Source organism: Taudactylus pleione, unplaced genomic scaffold, assembly GCF_031769625.1.
Source record: "Taudactylus pleione unplaced genomic scaffold, aTauple2 ptg000034l, whole genome shotgun sequence".
In the NCBI taxonomy this organism is placed as follows: Eukaryota; Metazoa; Chordata; class Amphibia; order Anura; family Myobatrachidae; genus Taudactylus; species Taudactylus pleione.
This window is the reverse complement of record NW_028284436.1, coordinates 2,067,607-2,086,647: the sequence shown is the minus strand read 5'-3', so window position 1 is coordinate 2,086,647 and position 19,041 is coordinate 2,067,607. Positions and strand designations below refer to the sequence as shown.

At 45.5% G+C, this 19,041-nt stretch overlaps 1 protein-coding gene across 1 annotated transcript in view; it reads left to right on the top strand.

The window, feature by feature from the left end:
- DHX32 (DEAH-box helicase 32 (putative)) overlaps positions 1-19,041 on the top strand; it is a 105,237-nt gene that overhangs the window by 36,566 nt on the left and 49,630 nt on the right. Inside the window, exons 3-5 of the mRNA XM_088452196.1 lie at positions 5,623-5,816; positions 11,108-11,480; positions 12,840-13,085. Of these exons, the coding sequence (XP_088308322.1) occupies positions 5,623-5,816; positions 11,108-11,480; positions 12,840-13,085 (813 nt within the window). The remainder of the gene's footprint in view (positions 1-5,622; positions 5,817-11,107; positions 11,481-12,839; positions 13,086-19,041) is intronic.

Here is a 19,041-nt window from a genome sequence, read left to right as displayed (position 1 = left end):
CATATGGTAATTCCACTTCATCTTAATCCATAGCAATTCCACGAGCTTCTCTGTGTGCATTGAATATGGACTTACATAATGGTGTTAATTAAAACTTGAGTTGTTTTAAACCGTAAACTAGCACAGCAATATCATTATTTTTGTTTTACCTCTGTGAGTTTAGAGCTTGCCTGTCACATATATACACAGACCAACTGTACTGATTTGGGGGAGGGGGGCACCCACTGTGGCAAGGGTTTCCCCTAATAGGTAGCAGCCATGCCCCCTTCACCCATTGTGACAAGCACATGTTCACTCATGGGTAGCAGCCATGCCCCCCTTCACCCACTGTGACATGGGCATGTCCCCTAATCAGTAGCGACCATGCCTACCTTCACCCACTGTGACATGGACATGTCCACTAATAGGTAGCAACCATGCCTACCTTCACCCACTGTGACATGGGCATGTCCCCTAATAGGTAGCAACCATGCCAACCTTCACCCACTGTGACATGGGCATGTCCCCTGATGGGTAGCGACCATGCCTACCTTCACCCACTGTGACATGGGCATGTCCCCTAATAGGTAGTGAGTCGACCATGCCTACCTTCACCCACTGTGACATGGGCATGTCCCCTAATACGTAGCGACCATGCTCCCCTTCACACACTGTGACATGGACATGTCCCCTAATGGATAGCAGCCATCCTCCCATTCACCCACTGTGGCATGGGCATGTTTCCTAATGGGTAGCGGTCATGTCCCCATTATCTTCTGTTATATTGGCATGTGCCCTACTGGGTAGCAGCTATGCCCCTTCACACACTCACATGCTGTGACATAGGCATGCCCCTTGTGGGTAGTGGCCCCTTCACACCCAGTGACATAGGCATGCGCCCTAAAGGCTGGCTGCCATGCCCCCAGCCTCTTCAACCACTATGACATGGGTATGCCCCTTTTGAGTAGTCACCCACTGTGACATAGACATACTCCCTAAAGGGTAACCACCCTGCCTCAGGCCCCTTCACCCACTGCGACATGGGCTTGTCTCCTAATGGGTAGTGGCCATACCTCCCTTCACCCACTGTGACATGGACATGTCCACTAATAGGTAGCAACCATGCCTACCTTCACCCACTGTGACATGGGCATGTCCCCTAATAGGTAGCAACCATGCCAACCTTCACCCACTGTGACATGGGCATGTCCCCTAATAGGTAGCGGCCATGCCTACGTTCACCCACTGTGACATGTGCATGTCCCCTAATAGGTAGCGACCATGCCTACCTTCACCCACTGTGACATGGGCATGTCCCCTGATGGGTAGCGACCATGCCTACCTTCACCCACTGTGACATGAGCATGTCCCCTAATAGGTAGTGAGTCGACCATGCCTACCTTCACCCACTGTGACATGGGCATGTCCCCTAATACGTAGCGACCATGCTCCCCTTCACACACTGTGACATGGACATGTCCCCTAATGGATAGCAGCCATCCTCCCATTCACCCACTGTGGCATGGGCATGTTTCCTAATGGGTAGCGGCCATGTCCCCATTATCTTCTGTTATATTGGCATGTGCCCTACTGGGTAGCCGCTATGCCCCTTCACACACTCACATGCTGTGACATAGGCATGCCCCTTGTGGGTAGTGGCCCCTTCACACCCAGTGACATAGGCATGCGCCCTAAAGGCTAGCGGCCATGCCGCCAGCCTCTTCACCCACTATGACATGGGTATGCCCCTTTTGAGTTTTCACCTACTGTGACATAGACATACTCCCTAAAGGGTAACCATCCTGCCTCAGGCCCCTTCACCCACTGCGACATGGGCTTGTCTCCTAATGGGTAGTGGCCATACCTCCCTTCACCCACTGTGACATGGACATGTCCACTAATAGGTAGCAACCATGCCTACCTTCACCCACTGTGACATGGGCATGTCCCCTAATAGGTAGCAACCATGCCAACCTTCACCCACTGTGACATGGGCATGTCCCCTAATAGGTAGCGGCCATACCTACGTTCACCCATTGTGACATGTGCATGTCCCCTAATAGGTAGCGACCATGCCTACCTTCACCCACTGTGACATGGGCATGTCCCCTGATGGGTAGCGACCATGCCTACCTTCACCCACTGTGACATGGGCATGTCCCCTAATACGTAGTGACCATGCTCCCCTTCATACACTGTGACATGGACATGTCCCCTAATGGATAGCAGCCATCCTCCCATTCACCCACTGTGGCATGGGCATGTTTCCTAATGGGTAGCGGCCATGTCCCCATTATCTTGTTATATGGGCATGCGCCCTACTGGATAGCAGCTATGCCCCTTCACACACTCACATGCTGTGACATAGGCATGCCCCTTGTGGGTAGTGGCCCCTTCACACCCAGTGACATAGGCATGCGCCCTAACGGCTAGCGGCCATGCCCCCAGCCTCTTCACCCACTATGACATGGGTATGCCCCTTTTGTGTAGTCATCCACTGTGACATAGACATACTCCCTAAAGGGTAACCACCCTGCCTCAGGCCCCTTCACCCACTGTGACATGGGCTTGTCTCCTAATGGGTAGCGGCCGTACCTCCCTTCACCCACTGTGACATGTCATGCTACCTAATGGGTAGCAAAATATTTATAATGAATATTCTGTTGGTTGCTAAAGTGAAAGATGATGTTGGCCATAACTACAAATCAGATTTTAACTGTCATTTCTCTAATGTAACTTAGAAAATGAAAGCAGATGACTGATTGGATGCTATATTTTTTCATTGTCTCCTAATGGTTTTCTAATCAAATTATATTGGTTTATAGTGAAATTGCATTTTGTTGGCATTGTAGTTTTTCCATGATGCTTGCAATTTGATATTCGTGCATTCAGTGTGTCTCTCTCTGTCTCTACCTGTCCTGTGTTTGCAAAGCGAGTTTGGAGGAAACTATAGCAAAGTATTTGCACTGTCTGTTTATATTTGCACAGGCTATGCTGCCTGCTGAGCGAGAACGCCCAACACTTTATAAGGTCAAAAAGAGAAGTATACCTGTTAACTGCATGTCGACTCATTAGGAAATAGTGTCATCATTGAAAACACGAGGCACTGACTTCTAGTGAATTGATAGTTTGCATTATCAGGACTACAGGTTGCGCGGCCGTTTATGCCCCTCACTTGTCAATCTTCCATGCAAACTGAAAACCTGTGGGTGAGGTGCATCAATAGTGGTATTCCAGTATGAGTACTCCTGTTCAATGCCGTATCACTTGGCCCTTGCTGAGCATTTCCCATAGTCAGCATGAAATTGTTATGGATAGTCTATTGACAAGATATTGTTCTGGTTTTTGCTATACGTATGATTTCTATTTTATCTATATTTTTATTTGATTGTTATTGTTTATTTTATATTGTATTAAGTTGTATTTTATGTATGCCGACTTTATTATTATATTGTATTTTTTATTTTGTTAGGGTGTATTTCAACATTTCAATAAAAAAATACTAAATTTAAAAAAAAAAAAATAATGACATGACGTGATTTTATCAGACCAATAATGAGGCAGGTTTAGATGACCAAGGTCCCCATGGATCTAGTGAAAGCTGTCCATTTTATATTAAATTCCTATCACACTATCCAAACTTAGTTTGGCGCATGAAAGAAAACTTTCACCACAGAGTTGCCAGAAGGCCCAAATTAGATGTGCGGGGTCAATATAAAATCCGAAATAAGGTGTTTATTTACTAAGCAGTGTTAGGAGACAGAGTGAAAAGTGATACGGTACCAGCCAATCAGCTCCCAACTGTCATTTTTCAAACACAGCCTGTGAGATAACAGTTGGGAGCTGATTGGCTGGCACCTTATCACTTTTCACTCTGTCTCCTGACACTGCTTAGTAACTAGACCCCTAAGAGTCACTCAGAATGCTGATTGAGGAAGGAAGTCCACACATAGCAGGCATTGGGGGAGATGTACGAAGCCCAGAAGCGGTATCAGCGCACGTTATGTGCGCTGATACCGCTTCTTCCCGATGTATGATCGGGGGTGTGGGCGGTAAATGACAGGGGCGCTATGCGCCCCTGTCATTATCGGCGCTGCTATCTACAAGATAGCAGCGCCGACGGCAGGGCCATGTACGAACGGTCATAACGCATGACCGTTCGGCCGGCTGTAGCTGACGTTATCGACAGCTACAGCCTGGCTCTAGCCTATCCGGCTGCCGGCTCCAGGGCTCCACGCGGGGATCTCGCAATACTTGCGAGATCCCGCGCATGCTCAATGGAGCCGGCCGGGACAGAGACACAGCGCATCAGTACTAGGCTGATGCGCTGCTGTCTCTAGCGGGTAGTGCCGGAGGGAGGAGTTAACGCTCCCCCTCTCCGGCCGATGAGATGTTTATACATCTCATCGGTAGTGCTTCCTGCTTCGCCTCGGTAAAGAGGCGAAGCGGGAAGCGTTATAGCGGCACATTAAGTGAGAGAAGGGAAGCTAGCTACACCTATTGATCAACAGTCAGCCCTGGAAGTCAAATTAGCTTACTCTCTTTGATACCATTCCTTGTATTTCTAGTGTGCAAGTACATTACACATCTACAAATGACTCATCTGGGCCACTGTAACCGATGTAGTGTGCCCAAGATGGCTTCCTCGTCTGGTACTTTCCTGGGCAGGATGAGTAAAACGTTGAGCGATTTTATTCATCTTGTTAGTTGCTTTTCATTTTTTACACTTGTCTTATTTCCATGTATTGTCACCATGGGGAGGGACGCCACTGGATCCGGGTCCTCTGCAGGCATGTCTCCTCTATCCACCAGACAGTGAGGACACTGAAAAGTGTTCAATTAGGAAGGAATGAGACGATACAGAAAAGTGTTACATTAGTGTGTACCGTTTACTAAAGCATTACATTAATACGCAGTAGTAATTTAAGTGTTAAATTAGTTTACTTCATATTCTGAACAAGTTTGCTGATCTGAAGAAGTTTGGTTATGCTAGCCCCATGTTCTGAATTTGAACCACCGTCCACAAGATTAGCATACGTGCTGAAATCATTTGTGCTGCTGTTGGCATCCTAATGGTCTAATCGCCTGCACTTCAAAGTTTGGGAGACATCCCAGGCGCACAGGAGTTGCAGACTGATTACAATCGGGTGCTAAGATCCTAGACGAACACAGTTTTTTTTTTGTCCGTTAAAACGCCACTTTTGTGACTTAAGACCGACTTTCAAGGAAATGATTTTCTTATTGTAAGTGCTTGTGTAACTGCTTATATTGTCGATGCTGTCCTTCCCGTTCTGGTATTCTGGCATAAATCAAGGTTGGTCTGCTTAGAAATGACATCGGTCCTAGTTTCCCTTCAGTTTAGACCCATCACCACCTTAGCTGTGTACTTTGCCTCCCAGAGCTCATTGAGAGAGTTTTCCTAAACTCACGTCTGTCTGTTCCCTGACCCTGTAATATATTCCTGGCCCGGCCATCTGTTGTGACCTGCCAGTTAATAGTCCTTTATTTCCCTGTTCAGTTGTCACTGGCCCAGTCATATTAGAATGAAACAACTGTTACAGGTTTAGGCTCCACCGTTTAACCCTGGTGCATCTCCGCTGATTTGCAGTGACACGCCGCACATCTCTATTCTTCCCTTTGCAGATCCCTCAGTGGTGCGCAGAATTCTGCCTGTCCGTTCACCATCGGCACGGGACAGTGGTGTGCACTCAGGTGCAGAAGCAGACCGCCGTCTGGCTGGCCATGAGGGTGGCAGATGAAATGGACGTCAACATCGGACATGAAGTGGGCTACATCGTGCCTTTTGAGAACTGTTGTACAAACGAGACCATCTTAAGGTTCGTGCACTGCTTCCACTTAATCCCTCTGATCTTGTGCAGCTGTCAGTTCATTCGTAGAAGGAAGGCTGAAAGGGAAAAGTCTTTACGGTCAGCAAATCAATGAGACAGAACAGCTAGAGTCTATGACAGAGGGGCTGAGGAGAGTCCGTCCAATCTATCAAACGGTGGAGGATGCCCGGGAGGGGTTAGAAGCGTTGCAGCAATTAACATTAACAGATCTGTAACAATGCACGCTGGAGCTTTATTATAATAGACGTGTCAATGGGGGGCCTTAGATACAATGTATTGTCATAGCTTTAATGTTAGTGCCAGTCCCATCCACATGTTGTAAGTTGCAAGATCAGCACCAGTATAAAGTAGATCAATTTAACTATACTATATTAGCCTCATCAAGTTTATCCTTAAAGCGCCCCGGTATACGGAACAATAATACAGGGTGTATCACTCGCTATTGGCCCCAAAGTTTTTCTTATAACTTTTAAAGTAATTGACGTAATTTAGTGAAATTTGACACAGACAAACATGAGGAAGTCATAGCGAGTAATAAAAGTGTTCGCCATTAGCATCCAGGTCACGCATGTGCGAAGTGAAGGCCAGCTGTTCACCACCCTAGTCAGCAACGCAGGCCAAAAGCCCAATTACAAATAATCTTGTTTCCCTTTGATAGATAAGCTTATATGTAAATGCAGGGTTAAGCTGGGTGCACACTAGGACGACGGATCGCCCGTCCGGCTGATCCGCCGTCCTAGCTGGCGATAGGTAAGCGCATACACACTTTACTATCGTCGGCCCGATGTGTAGTGCCTGACGTCTCAGCTGGGCGAGCATTTACATGTGCCCGCCCATTTGTGATGTCCGTCACCGGCAGCCTCTGCAGCAAGTGTACAGGCCATCGGCTGATCTATCAGCGACGCCATTTGTCTTAGAACGATGTTGTTCACAGACATATCGCTGGTACACACCCGCCGGTGCGCCACGATATATCGGCCGTTCAATTAAACGCCCAATATAATGCCTAGTGTGTACCCAGCTTTACAGTTTCTTTTCCAAATCCATAGAAGTCAATTTTGTAAATCTCCAGGGCCGACTCGGACTTGAATGCGAGTCCATTTGGTGCGTTCATCACAGTCGCATCTCCACTTGTGGCTGAATGTGCGTAACTAAGTGGTAACCAGGCGTTCGCACTCAGGATTAGTTGATCGAGGGCACGTTGTAGACGTGCAGATGGAATTTCGATCTACGGAGAGTCGTGCGCAGGCAGAGATCCGTAGGTAGAGATCCGTCTGCTTTCAGATGCATCTCTTTCAATGCATGTAGGGCTGGTGCGAATGCGCGCTGAGAATGACGGCAAGTTTTAGCATTCAGCACATTTACGCATCTTTGCGCACGTCTGTCCTAATTTGAGTTGTACGGCACTCGGCCAGATCTGTCTTTCCGTGACTTTGGATGTTCCATGGCGGCAACTCAGCAGCAACAATGGGAATCCCCCCGTCTTGTAGTGGTATCGTGGGCCTGTTTCTCGCACCTAGCATGGGGCTGGTTCAAGTGCAAATACAACGTCAATGGAAGGCATGGGTGTGGACTTGCAGGCGCATTAAGCTTTGCATTAGCCCTACGGAATCTCGCATTAGTATAAAGTAGCAAATTCTGCATCCGCGGTTGCCAGTAACTACAGCCACATTGCGTGCGGCTCACAATCCGCCCCTAAGTAATCATTCATTGTAGGATGGATGAAATCTTAGCAGAATAATATGCAACCACTTATTTACAGCAGTTATTCAGCCTCCACTTTTACGAACATTGATATTATTGATTACTGTGCTGGATATCCTGCAAGCAAAGTCATTTCTATAATACAGAATGGGGACAATCAAACAGAATGCTGTAGTACTAGCATTATTTATCACAGCGATTAAGCAAACTTTGGATTATAAGATTTGAAGAAAAGCAAAACTGTTCCGTCCACCCTTCCCTTTAATGCAAAACAATTTTTTCAGGTTTAGTTCCGTTAATGCTTAGATATATGATATAAAGCTGCTGATTCATCCTTTGGAGAAGTCTACTGAACCAAAGACCGTTTAGGTATTAATAAATAAAGTGAATTATTTACTATATTACACTAACAGGAAGAAAGTGCTGCTCTTCCATGGCAGACGAGCTTGTTATTTTATCCGTATTGGCATAATTGCGTTGCCCTGTCTAGCATTTTCCCAATAGGTCCCTGAGCTGGCTTTCTGTAAATGTCACGGCGTCAGAGAAGACGAAGGTCTAGTGACTGCTGTGACACCAGGTCGCAATTCCATTTTGTCTGCGGCTCCCTGTGACAAGTCATTGTAAAATTGTGCAACCTTTTTTAAAGGACAATAAGTTTAGATAATGAGTTCTTTAACATGTCAGCATAAGAAAATAGCCACGGGAGCAGAATTTTATTAGGCCCATGCTGTCACGGTACAAAGTCCTGAAACTCTGTGCCGTTACCTAGATGTAAACTGAAATCTTTAACCCTGCAAATGGCCGATTTAAAACGTAGCAATGCAGCTACACAACTTCAGTCCAGTGGAGACCATGCACAAATATATATATCAGGCTTGCCTACCCTCCCGATTTGGCCGGGAGCCTCCCGATTTTCGGGTGCCGCTCCCGGCTCCCCGGAAAGGCAGGCAAGCCTCCCGGAAGTCTCACACCCTCCCCCACCTCCCCCCTGAAAACAAACAGAAATCCCCGCAGTGGGGGGCCCGGTGACACGATGCACGCAGAATCGCGTCATCGTGGCCCCGCCCCCTGCTTCACAATGCCGAAAATCACGGCATTGTGAAGAGGGGGCGGAGTCATGATGACGCGATCGTGCGGCTCCGCCCCCAGTGTGACCCAAAATGGCCACCCCGGCTCCACCCCCAATGCCCGGCCCCGCCCCCCGCTATTAGCCGACAATCAGCTCCCTCCTGGAAGGCTGGAGCTGATTGTCGGCAAGTGTGATATATATGTGGCCGTTTACTAAAGCAGCACAGTGTAACTTGGTTGGTGTTTTTCAGCTGCGTTGCATTGATATACACTTTGCAGTGTTGGGCAGTGAATCCCAAACTGGGTGCTGTGGCAGTCTGGGGTGCCATGGGGCAGTTGCAGGGGTGCCACGCAGGGCCGTAGCTAGGGTAGTGCGGACGGTGCCATCGCACAGGGCACCACAGGTCAGGGGGCGCTGTTTGGGCCTGTCAAATTTCTGTTTATTATCATTCTCACTTGTAACTTCCTCTTATTTCATCCCCAGCATCTCCTGGCCTCTCCTATCTCTTCCCTGGCCCTTCCCCATGAAGCCATGGCCCTTTTTTGGGTGCATTATGTCCCTTTTAAAAATGAGGGGGGTGCCAATGCTCTTTCTGGCACAGGGCACCAAAAAACCTAGTTACGGCTCTGGTGCCACGGCTTGGTGGCCCAAGACCAATCACATTATTTATGGTCAATGTGATAGGCAAAACCAGTGTTTGCAGTCATAAATTATGTGGACAAACAGAACCGCAATCCTGTCCACCTCCGCACAGCTCAACAAAAGGATGACCTATAAGCACAATTTAATTAATGTTATAATTGTTGCTGAATTTCTCAGTAAGAAACTTTTGATCTAGGGGTGCGTTGGAAAAAATGCTGATACTCTAGGGCGCCATGATCCAAGAAAGTTTGGGAAGTACTGCTGTAGGGGATGTGTTACTAGGGGGTAATGCCCCGCCTCAGATCACTCCACAAACCATTCCATGTTTTCAAAGCAGTCATCATTCACATTAATACATGCAGGCTTTTATTTTCTATCCATGTTGTTAAAACCTTTATTGGAGAGTTGGTCATTTTGGAAAGACCAGCGAGAGCCAGTGGACGTTAAGGAGCTACTGACAGCAATTATACGTCTTTATTGATCGTAGTACAAGTAAAGGTGTGGTGGTAGTCATTGCTGTGCTCCAATAATGACACTGGGCTTGTCCTGTACGATCCACCACAATATTTGGGAATGTCTCATGAAATCCCCAAACATGAAATCTCTCCAATTAACCTTCACTGAAATATTGCTGCCACATTACTCAGGAAGTGCTGAGTGCGAACCTAGATCTCTTCCCTCACCATCTTTGAGCAGAATGTGCTGTATCTAGTCTGAAACTTCTCACATGTCTGATTTTTGACAAATAGTGAATTTATAGGCGGCATTCTCATGAATTGTAGTTCAGCTCATATAATCTTTTGTATTAACTGCTTGTTGGTAGTGAAAACTCTGAAGTGAACAAAATGGCTGCCGCGCTGGAAAAGGAGTGCTTATAATGTTTTTTGATAATGAATATCCCTTGCCCTAGATTACTGCTCAGCTGAGGTTTCCTGTTAAGACCTATGTATAATCCCTGCTAACCAGTTCATTTATCAAGACTGTACAATGTATGCAAGACATATATATATATATATATATATATATATATATATATATATATATATATATATATATATACACTGGATACCCCACAGGAGCCCAGTTATCCCTTATAGAAGTCCAAGATACGGACGAAACGCATTGGAGGCTCCTAAATCTCTACCCATTCATGAACTTGCAATTTTTTAAAATCAGATAGGCCATTTTTTATCCTTATTTATTCTGACAATTTTACGCCATCTTTTTGTATATATATGTACTCTTATTTGTGGATTTTTATGTATTTTATATGTATCGTATCCTATATGTAGAAGGATACTATTGTTGGTTTTGATTAAAATTGATATTTACATTCTTAATGAGCACTTTTGCACTTTCATAATTTTATCATTAATGCACTATTGCACAGGTTTATGAAATCTAATTGATATATACCGCTTCTAATTGTTTTCTCGATTGAGATTTCTCTGAATGAATTATATTTATTTTTTCCTTTGCACTTAGCACTTTAAAGCACTTTTGATTTATAAATATTATAAATTTTTACATATATACATATATTTAAGTGTATATAAGCACATGAGGCGCTCTATTCCAGTTCCAATAGTCGCATTTTTGTGTATGTAGCAGATTACCACTGATACATGTTTTTACTGGTTGAGCTGACACCCATAATTCTGGGGAGTGCATGTTAACCCGTTGTTCATCTCTGTATGTTCAAAGAATATATAAGTGTGAGATAAAATATATTTAAATATAAACTACGAGGACTTGTACCTAAATTGGCGCTGTAATCTCTCGTTACACGCATAAAATGCAAATTCTCCAAATTTACATATCTAGCGATGGGACCATGTGCTAATTGTGTGCGTGTCTGTTGCAGATATTGCACTGATGAGATGTTACTGAGAGAAATGATGTCCAGCCCACTTTTGTCCTGCTATGGAGTAGTCATTATCGATGATGTTTACGAACGGTCGGTGTCAACAGACGTTCTCCTGGCTTTCCTCAAAGACATCTTGTTGTCGAGGCCAGACCTGAAAGTGGTGATAATCACCTCTCCTGAACTGTCCAGTAAACTAGTTTCTTACTATGGAAATGTTCCCCTCATCGAGGCTGAAGGCAGCTACTCCGCAGAAGCAGTATACACGTCAGGCGTTGAAAGAGACTATTTCCTCGCGGCGTTAAGGCTTCTGTTTGAGATCCATCAAAGTCAAGAGAAAGGGGACATTGTTGTATTCCTGGCCTGTGAGCAAGTAAGTGGGTGTGCGTGGACTGGGCGCTGTCTATGTTTTCAATGATCTGGCTACTGCTTTGCAGAACCAATTACACTGAGCTAAATAAACAGACATTAATTGATGCCGGCACAGTACAGAATTTGTCAGCGCAAGTTTGTGTTGCCATTAAGAAGTTTTCAACGCTTACTGCCACGTTCTCCGGAGAAGCTGTGTGCATGGAGATCTGACCATGTCTGCTTGTAGTTTAAAGTGTTTGTATTCTGAGAAACCTTGTTACCATAAATTGGGTAAAGAAAAGGGTTTTTTTCGTTTGTTGTGGCTTTAAAAGCCAAAGCATTTCGGGTGTAGTAGTATAGATGTAAATAAGTTCATTTAAAAATAGTGCAGTGGTACCAGTTTATTCAGCAGACAATCCCTTGGGTCTCCTTTCCCGATTTCGCCACCCCAACTTCACCACGTAAGTTGCCGCTCATTAATAATCACGCTAAAAAGATTAGCAAAGCAAGCAAATTAATCTTAATGGTTGTCTGTATTAACCACTAGCCACTGAGTAATAAGTGTTGCTCAATGACCTAGGTACACACTTGGCGATATATTGCTCATTTCATCGATGTGCAGCAGTCGATATGTCTGTGAACGACGTTGTCCACAGACATAGTAGGTCGTCCTGCAGCACAGCCGATGCCGATATATTGGTACATCTGCATGTGTGTACGGGGGATCCACCGCCTGCCCGTACACTTTCTGCAGGGACTGCTGACACTGACATCCCAACTGGGCGGGCAAATGTCATGCCGGCCCAGCTGTGATGTCAGCCCAGACATATCGAGCAGCTGATTGGTAAGTGAGCATAGCTTACCATTAGTCGCTCCGATGGTGTATAGGTCTGTTTAACAATCAGTCGTTAAAGTGTATACCCAGCGAGTAGGGGGCAATTCTGGCACCTGGTCAGTCATCTCTTACTGATGTCACAGAATGGGAGGGGCCAACTTAAACCATGTGCCAATGTCACCGAATGGGAGAAGCCAGTGCACTAAATTGTTGCGTTCTATGGTTACTTAGTGCAGTGTTGTGTTTCATTACATTACATGGATCCAAATCTGAAATGAATTGTATTAATAAGACATTTTTTTTGACACATCAAACAGTCGGGTACCACAGGCTGTAGCTGAGCCGCCATTACCTATTTTTAAAGCACAAAGGGGAAATCCTTGGAAATCTTCTAGAACTCCAAAACTGGTTTATTCTATATTGGGAAGAAAGAAATCTGTCTTTTATTTCTGAATTGAGGAACTGTGAATCCTCAGGCAACACTGAAGTCTACAAAGGAATCTGCTTGTGTTGTATGATTTCTCATGGTGTGTAAATTCTACCTAGGAAATAAGAAAGGCCTACGAGATGATCCACCAGGAAGCCTTGCACACCAACCCGGAGTTAGGCGAATTGCTTCCCATTGCGCTCTATCCTCACCAAAGTCTCCCACACTACCTGCCGTACGAGGGGCTGGAATACGGCACCAGCGACAACAGGAGGAGAGTGGTGCTAACGACCAGCCTTGGCGAGTCCCTGATCTGGATGAGCAACGTTCACTTTGTCATTGATGTTGGAGTGGAGAAGAGGAAGGTAAATGTGCTGTGCTTCATCCTTTCCTACAGCTGCTCCCAAAACAAATGTATAAACCCAGATTAGACCATCCGAAATAACGGCTGACTACAGTGTTCTTTTCATAGGCATAACCCTGTCATCCTGGCCAGGTCTTTCATATGTGCTCTGTGCAAACATGGTCTTCCATGACCGAAAGCTGCATTGATTTCCTGCCTGGCTCTGTGCTCTGTGCTAACGCCCGGATTGGCGTTCCTGTTTGCAGCTTCTAAATAATAAGACCTACTAAAGAAAATGTTATATATATATATATATATATATATATATATATATATATATATATATATATATATATTAGGGATGTGCAGGCTCGGATAGGTTCGAGTTTGCACGTGGAGTTCGGATTTTTCCCTCCAAAAAAACGGAACTCAGAACGAGGCAAAACGTCATCTTACATGGACGAACATCATCATTCCTGGACAAAAGACCAGGAATGATGATGTTCGTCCATGTAAGATGACGTTTTGCCTCGTTCTGAGTTCCGTTTTTTTGGAGGGAAAAATCCGAACTCCACGTGCAAACTCGAACCTATCCGAGCCTGCACATCCCTAATATATATATATATATACACAAACATCCAAATTGGCCCGGCACTCCAACCACCAACGTGTATTGCTCCGGTGCCCTCCAGGGCAAATGACCCAAAACGTATAGATCCAAAAACGGAGGCACTCAGCGAGACTGAGCTATGTAATGATAAAAGTCCTTTAATCCTACGTTACGTTTCGGGATTCCCTCCCGTCGTCAGGGACATACAGCAGTAATAAACACCACATCACACCCCCTTATATACCCACAATACAACATACATTGATTAAAAAATCAGAACGCACCTGTAAACCAGCGGGCCAAAAGGTCCCAATGAAGAAAAAGTTGGATGGGATCTTAATGGATGCGGTACAACAGGGAAGCATCACAAAGAGTGCCTCCGTTTTTGTATATATGTGTATATATATATATGCGCGTGTGTAGCTATTTTCTGTGCTCCAGTATGATTGTCAAACAGCTATTTATGTTGTCCTTGGATACAACCCAGGACTGCACAATGGATGCACTAGTCAGTCTTTTGGTCATCCACATCCCTCCTTGATAATTTATATAGTGAGTGGCCCCGTTACCCTTTCACCATTGATATAAATTCTATATAATAGTGCATGACCGCGCATTTCAAGGTCGGCAGGTCTGTGATCATCTTAAACTATTATCAAAAGATGGTCTCTTATTTGCTGAAGATAACACATAGTTGGCACCTTCAATATAACAAATAGACATCCACTGGCATGGGGCTCTGACCGTCAAGAAATAGTGAAATTAACCTTATATAGGCCCACCCCAGTCTCATGCAAAGGAACGTTAACCCCCTGGCCAGTGATTCTAAAAACAGACCTACGTGTTCCAGAGGAAAGTTATACTATTCTTTATTGCCAATTTGCAGAGCCAAATATCAGCACAACCTTCGCTTTCCAGGCCTGACAAAGAAAGGTACAATTAGTTAAATTAGTAAATTGCTGTGTAATTTCTAAGCATAGAGATAGTCTGTGCCAACTACTCAATACAGAAAGAAGCAGGTTTTGCCACTCTCCACTTTAACACATTAACTGAGCGCTCTGTTGTAACAGATGTTTAACCACTTAACTGGCTAATATTTATTTTAAAAACTACTTAGATGTTCTTGACCTAATTCAATCATAAAAAAACCTGTCAATTTCTATTTAACAATTATCCAACACAATTTTATAAAAAAAAATATACATAATTATATATATATATTTTTTATTTCTATTGTATACTGTACATCAATTTGAACTTCAAACTGATATGTAGGGATGGCCATCGGTAGATTCACCATCGATGGTACCATTGTCGGCTAACATCGATGGTATGAAACAATCAATGGGGAACCATTGATGGTTTAGCTCACCGATGGTCAACCCTGCTCTCTAACTCAAGGGACGGCAGATCAATCACAGTTGGGGGCGGGGCTTTGTGTGGTTGCATCAGGGGAGAAGCTATGCTCCATGTCCTGGCGCTGAAGAGATAAAAAAAAAAACCTACATCGACAGGCTCTATGACATCAATGGGAGAGAACCATTGGTTCTCTCCTATCGATGACAAACCATCGATCATCGGTGGTCAACCATCGATGGTTTGTAAATCATCAATGGTCGATTGCCATCCCTGCCCCTCTGTAGTGCAATTAGGGACCGACCACCTTCAGAGTCACGGTTGGGTGGGGTGGGATTGGTGGCGGTATTCATAGTGGCACAGCTACTACTTTTATCACATTACCTCAGCGGCTGCAGGGAACAGCTGCTGGGATTACACAGGAGCAGACGGCTCCTTCTTCACACTACCCCGCCAACTGCAGAGAAGAGCAGCCGCCGGGTATAGACAGGAGCACACCGGCTCTTTTTATGACATTACCCCGGCGGCTGCAGGGAACAGCCGCCGGGATTACACAGGAGCAGATGGCTCCTTCTTCACACTACCCCGCCAACTGCAGAGAAGAGCAGCCGCCGGGTATAGACAGGAGCACACCGGCTCTTTTTATGACATTGCCCCGGCGGCTGCAGGGAACAGCCGCCGGGATTACACAGGAGCAGATGGCTCCTTCGCATTACCGCGGCAGCTGGGGGGTGCCATCGGGCTGCCCGATGACCGCTGGCCACAGTGTTCGGGACACACTAAGGGAGGAGCCAAGGGTGCAGAGGGACCGGGAGATACCTTTTGAGACTGGCGGTTGCTGGAAGGCACAGGGCGCTTGACTGGCACATCAGATGCGACCATGTCTGGGAAATGCAAAAGAAATACAAAAAGATTGGATACAGGCGCTGTAATGAGTGGTTAATTCTAGCTGCCACTAGAAAAGGGCTAGTCAGGCCCAATAGAAATCAAACAATATATAAAATGAAGTGGCGCTTTTTGATGAATTTAACACAAACACTGTCACAAATATTGTTAAAATTATATAGACCATATAGGTCACTTTAATAAAAAAATATATATTAAGCACTAAAATCAATAAGAACCCATATGGTTAACAAGCCAATGTATACATTAGGTACAGACCACATCAACACACTTCCTGTTAATGTATATGCCAAATATTGGGGAAAAGAATGCACAATAATGTTACTTGGATAATTAGAGATGTATAAAGTCCAAAAACAAGGACACTGGATGAAATCGTGACACACCAGATTTAGTGTATAATTCAAATGTCCAGGGTATAGTTACCAGATCCTAATATCGATAGGAGGATGCTCCTATTGACATACAATGGTATGCTGCACTTGGAGTCCTCCAAACTGTACGGCAAGGTCTGTTGGAAAATCCTGATCTTTGAGGATGGACAAAAGTGCAGGAAGTGTCCCCAGGAAGACAAAATAGTCCAGGAAGATGGATCCAAGTTGGTCAAAATCCAATCTTTGTGTGTGTGGACACTTGGCAAATGAGGAGATACTCCAGTAGTCTCCTTGGTGGTCTCCTCTCACCAAGGAGACTACTGGAGTATCTCCTCATTTGCCAAGTGTCCACACACACAAAGATTGGATTTTGACCAAAATCAGGTCTCAGAAAGAGGTAAAACATCATCTTTCATGGACAAACATCATGTTTCATGGACTTGTCCAGGAATGATGATGTTTTGTCTCTTTCTGAGACACGATTTTTGGCGGGAAAATCCGAACTAATCCGAACCTGCACATCCCTAAAACATACTTGCCAACTCTCCCTCATTGTCAGGGAGACTCCCTGACATAGCAGCAGTCTCCCTGTCTCCCTGAAGAGTCTAGTAATCTCCCTGATTGCACCTTACCCCCATTATGTAGCGGTTATATAAAAAATTTTATATAATATATTTTATATTATAAGATTATTAGTATAATTTCCCTGCATTGGGTATAAGGCATAATAATCCCTATGGTTACATGCATGTTATGAAAAGTATCAGTGTGTTTTCATCAACAAATAGATCTTACTAACTGCTTTGGGGCTCATTTACATTTGGATGTAAGTCAGGTTTATGACACGCCTCTCAGATGTAGCAGTACACGCCCACTTTACCTACGCGCTCATAGTTGTTACTTTCACACTCTCCCTGAAATGCTTTTTGAAAAGTAGGCAAGTATGCCCTAAAATAAACGCACGTGAATATTGGTATTAGAGGTAAATGATATAAAATAAATGGCTCTGTAGGCAAGCTAAACTCTGTATGTCGACTTGGCTATCGGAGCTTGTGAAATTTATGATGTTATCCTGTTGTCTCTACGTATGATGTACAAAGCTTTGACAGCTCGGACCTTTCTGTCTGTTTCCCCAACTATTAGGGAATGGAGAGCTTTGGTTATTGACCAGGGAGATCCTGACTGGTTTGTTTAAACAAGGGAGGAACTGTCCCTGGAGTATGTTTGTTTGGCTTTGGCACCATTGGAATGGTTCGGCCAACTCTTCATACACCTGGCAGTGAGAAATCAACTTAATTGACGTTTATGTGTACACCGCTGCTTTCACATCCTACTATACTATACTATGGGGGAGATTTATCAAATCTCGAGGAGAAATAACATGGAGAGAGATAAAGTACCAACCAATCTGCTTCTAACCTGTCATTTTACAGGCTGGGGACCCGATGGTTAGCGTACATCTCCAGTGTTTAAGGCCGGGATGTACTAAGCTTGCGGTGACCATTCCGCCAGTCACTGCAACCATATGCGATTAGTATCGCAAAGGGCAGCTCTTGCGATAAATGCTCCGAGCCCGAGCCCCGGGAGCTTCCTGCTGGTTACATGTGCAGGAAGCCCTGGGCTCCTCCTCCTCCGCCCTGCACCCGGAAGAAGACTAGGAGGAGGCGGAGGACCAAGGAGGAGCGCAGCCCAGCGACCATGGAGAGCAGGTGAGTGGGGGCTAGCGCTGGGTGGCGGCGAACAATCGGGAGCAGGGTGCGGTAAGAAGCCCATAGGCTGCTATAGGGTAACGCCAGGTTTTTCTGGCGTTACCCTCTGCACCAATAATAGTGCAGCCGGGCCTTAGTACATATGGAAATGCGGTAAAAACCCTGAAAACGGGGCATATGCCGGGTCACCTTAGCGATGGCAGGTGTAGGGACGGGGGGCAGCGGGCAGTCAGTACGCGAGGTTGACTTGGCATATGCATGGTCACATAACTATAGTCGGGGGTGCACTGGGGCGCCGGGCAGTTAGGAGGATGTGACCCGGCATATGCATATTTCTGGTCAGTTCACTAATAATACAGTGATGACGGCCGGGCTATAGCGGGGACAGATCGGGCAGTAGGCAGTCACAATTCAGAGGAGACCCAGCATATGAAAATGGCGGAAAATGCCCTGGCCTCTTCTGATTGGCTGCTGTCCATGAAGGGGGCGGAGAGACATGGGAGAAGGCAGAGAGACAGCCGTCTTCACTGCTGTTCTCCCCTAACACGCATCCATTCCGCATCCTGAGATGGCGAATGGACTATTCGAAGCGAAACGGAAAGCTGAGCTTTTTGTGCTTCTATGAATCGCTCTCCCCATACTAGTGCATGGGGAGCACTCCAGCCATGGAGCAGGGCTGCCGCTGGAGAAGTTATGGACTTTCCCACAGTAACCCGCTTCATGAATAGATCGAAGCAGTGAAAAGCCCTGTTTTCAGTAAAATAGGGCTTCCCTCTACTTCATGAACAGACCCCATAAGAAGGTAAGACCTCCTCCTTGCTACACCCCTTTGAAGAAATACCTAATGGGAAGAAATACGTTAGAGCATTTACGGATTTTTGCATCTCCCAGTACGCTGTCCGGCCCATGTTCGGCAGGACAGTAACCGCCCATTATTGTACAGACCCCACTGTCAGTGCCGCACTTCGGAAGCCGCCTATTACTTGTGCCTACTGCTTGCTCCCACAGTGGTGAGAAGGACTG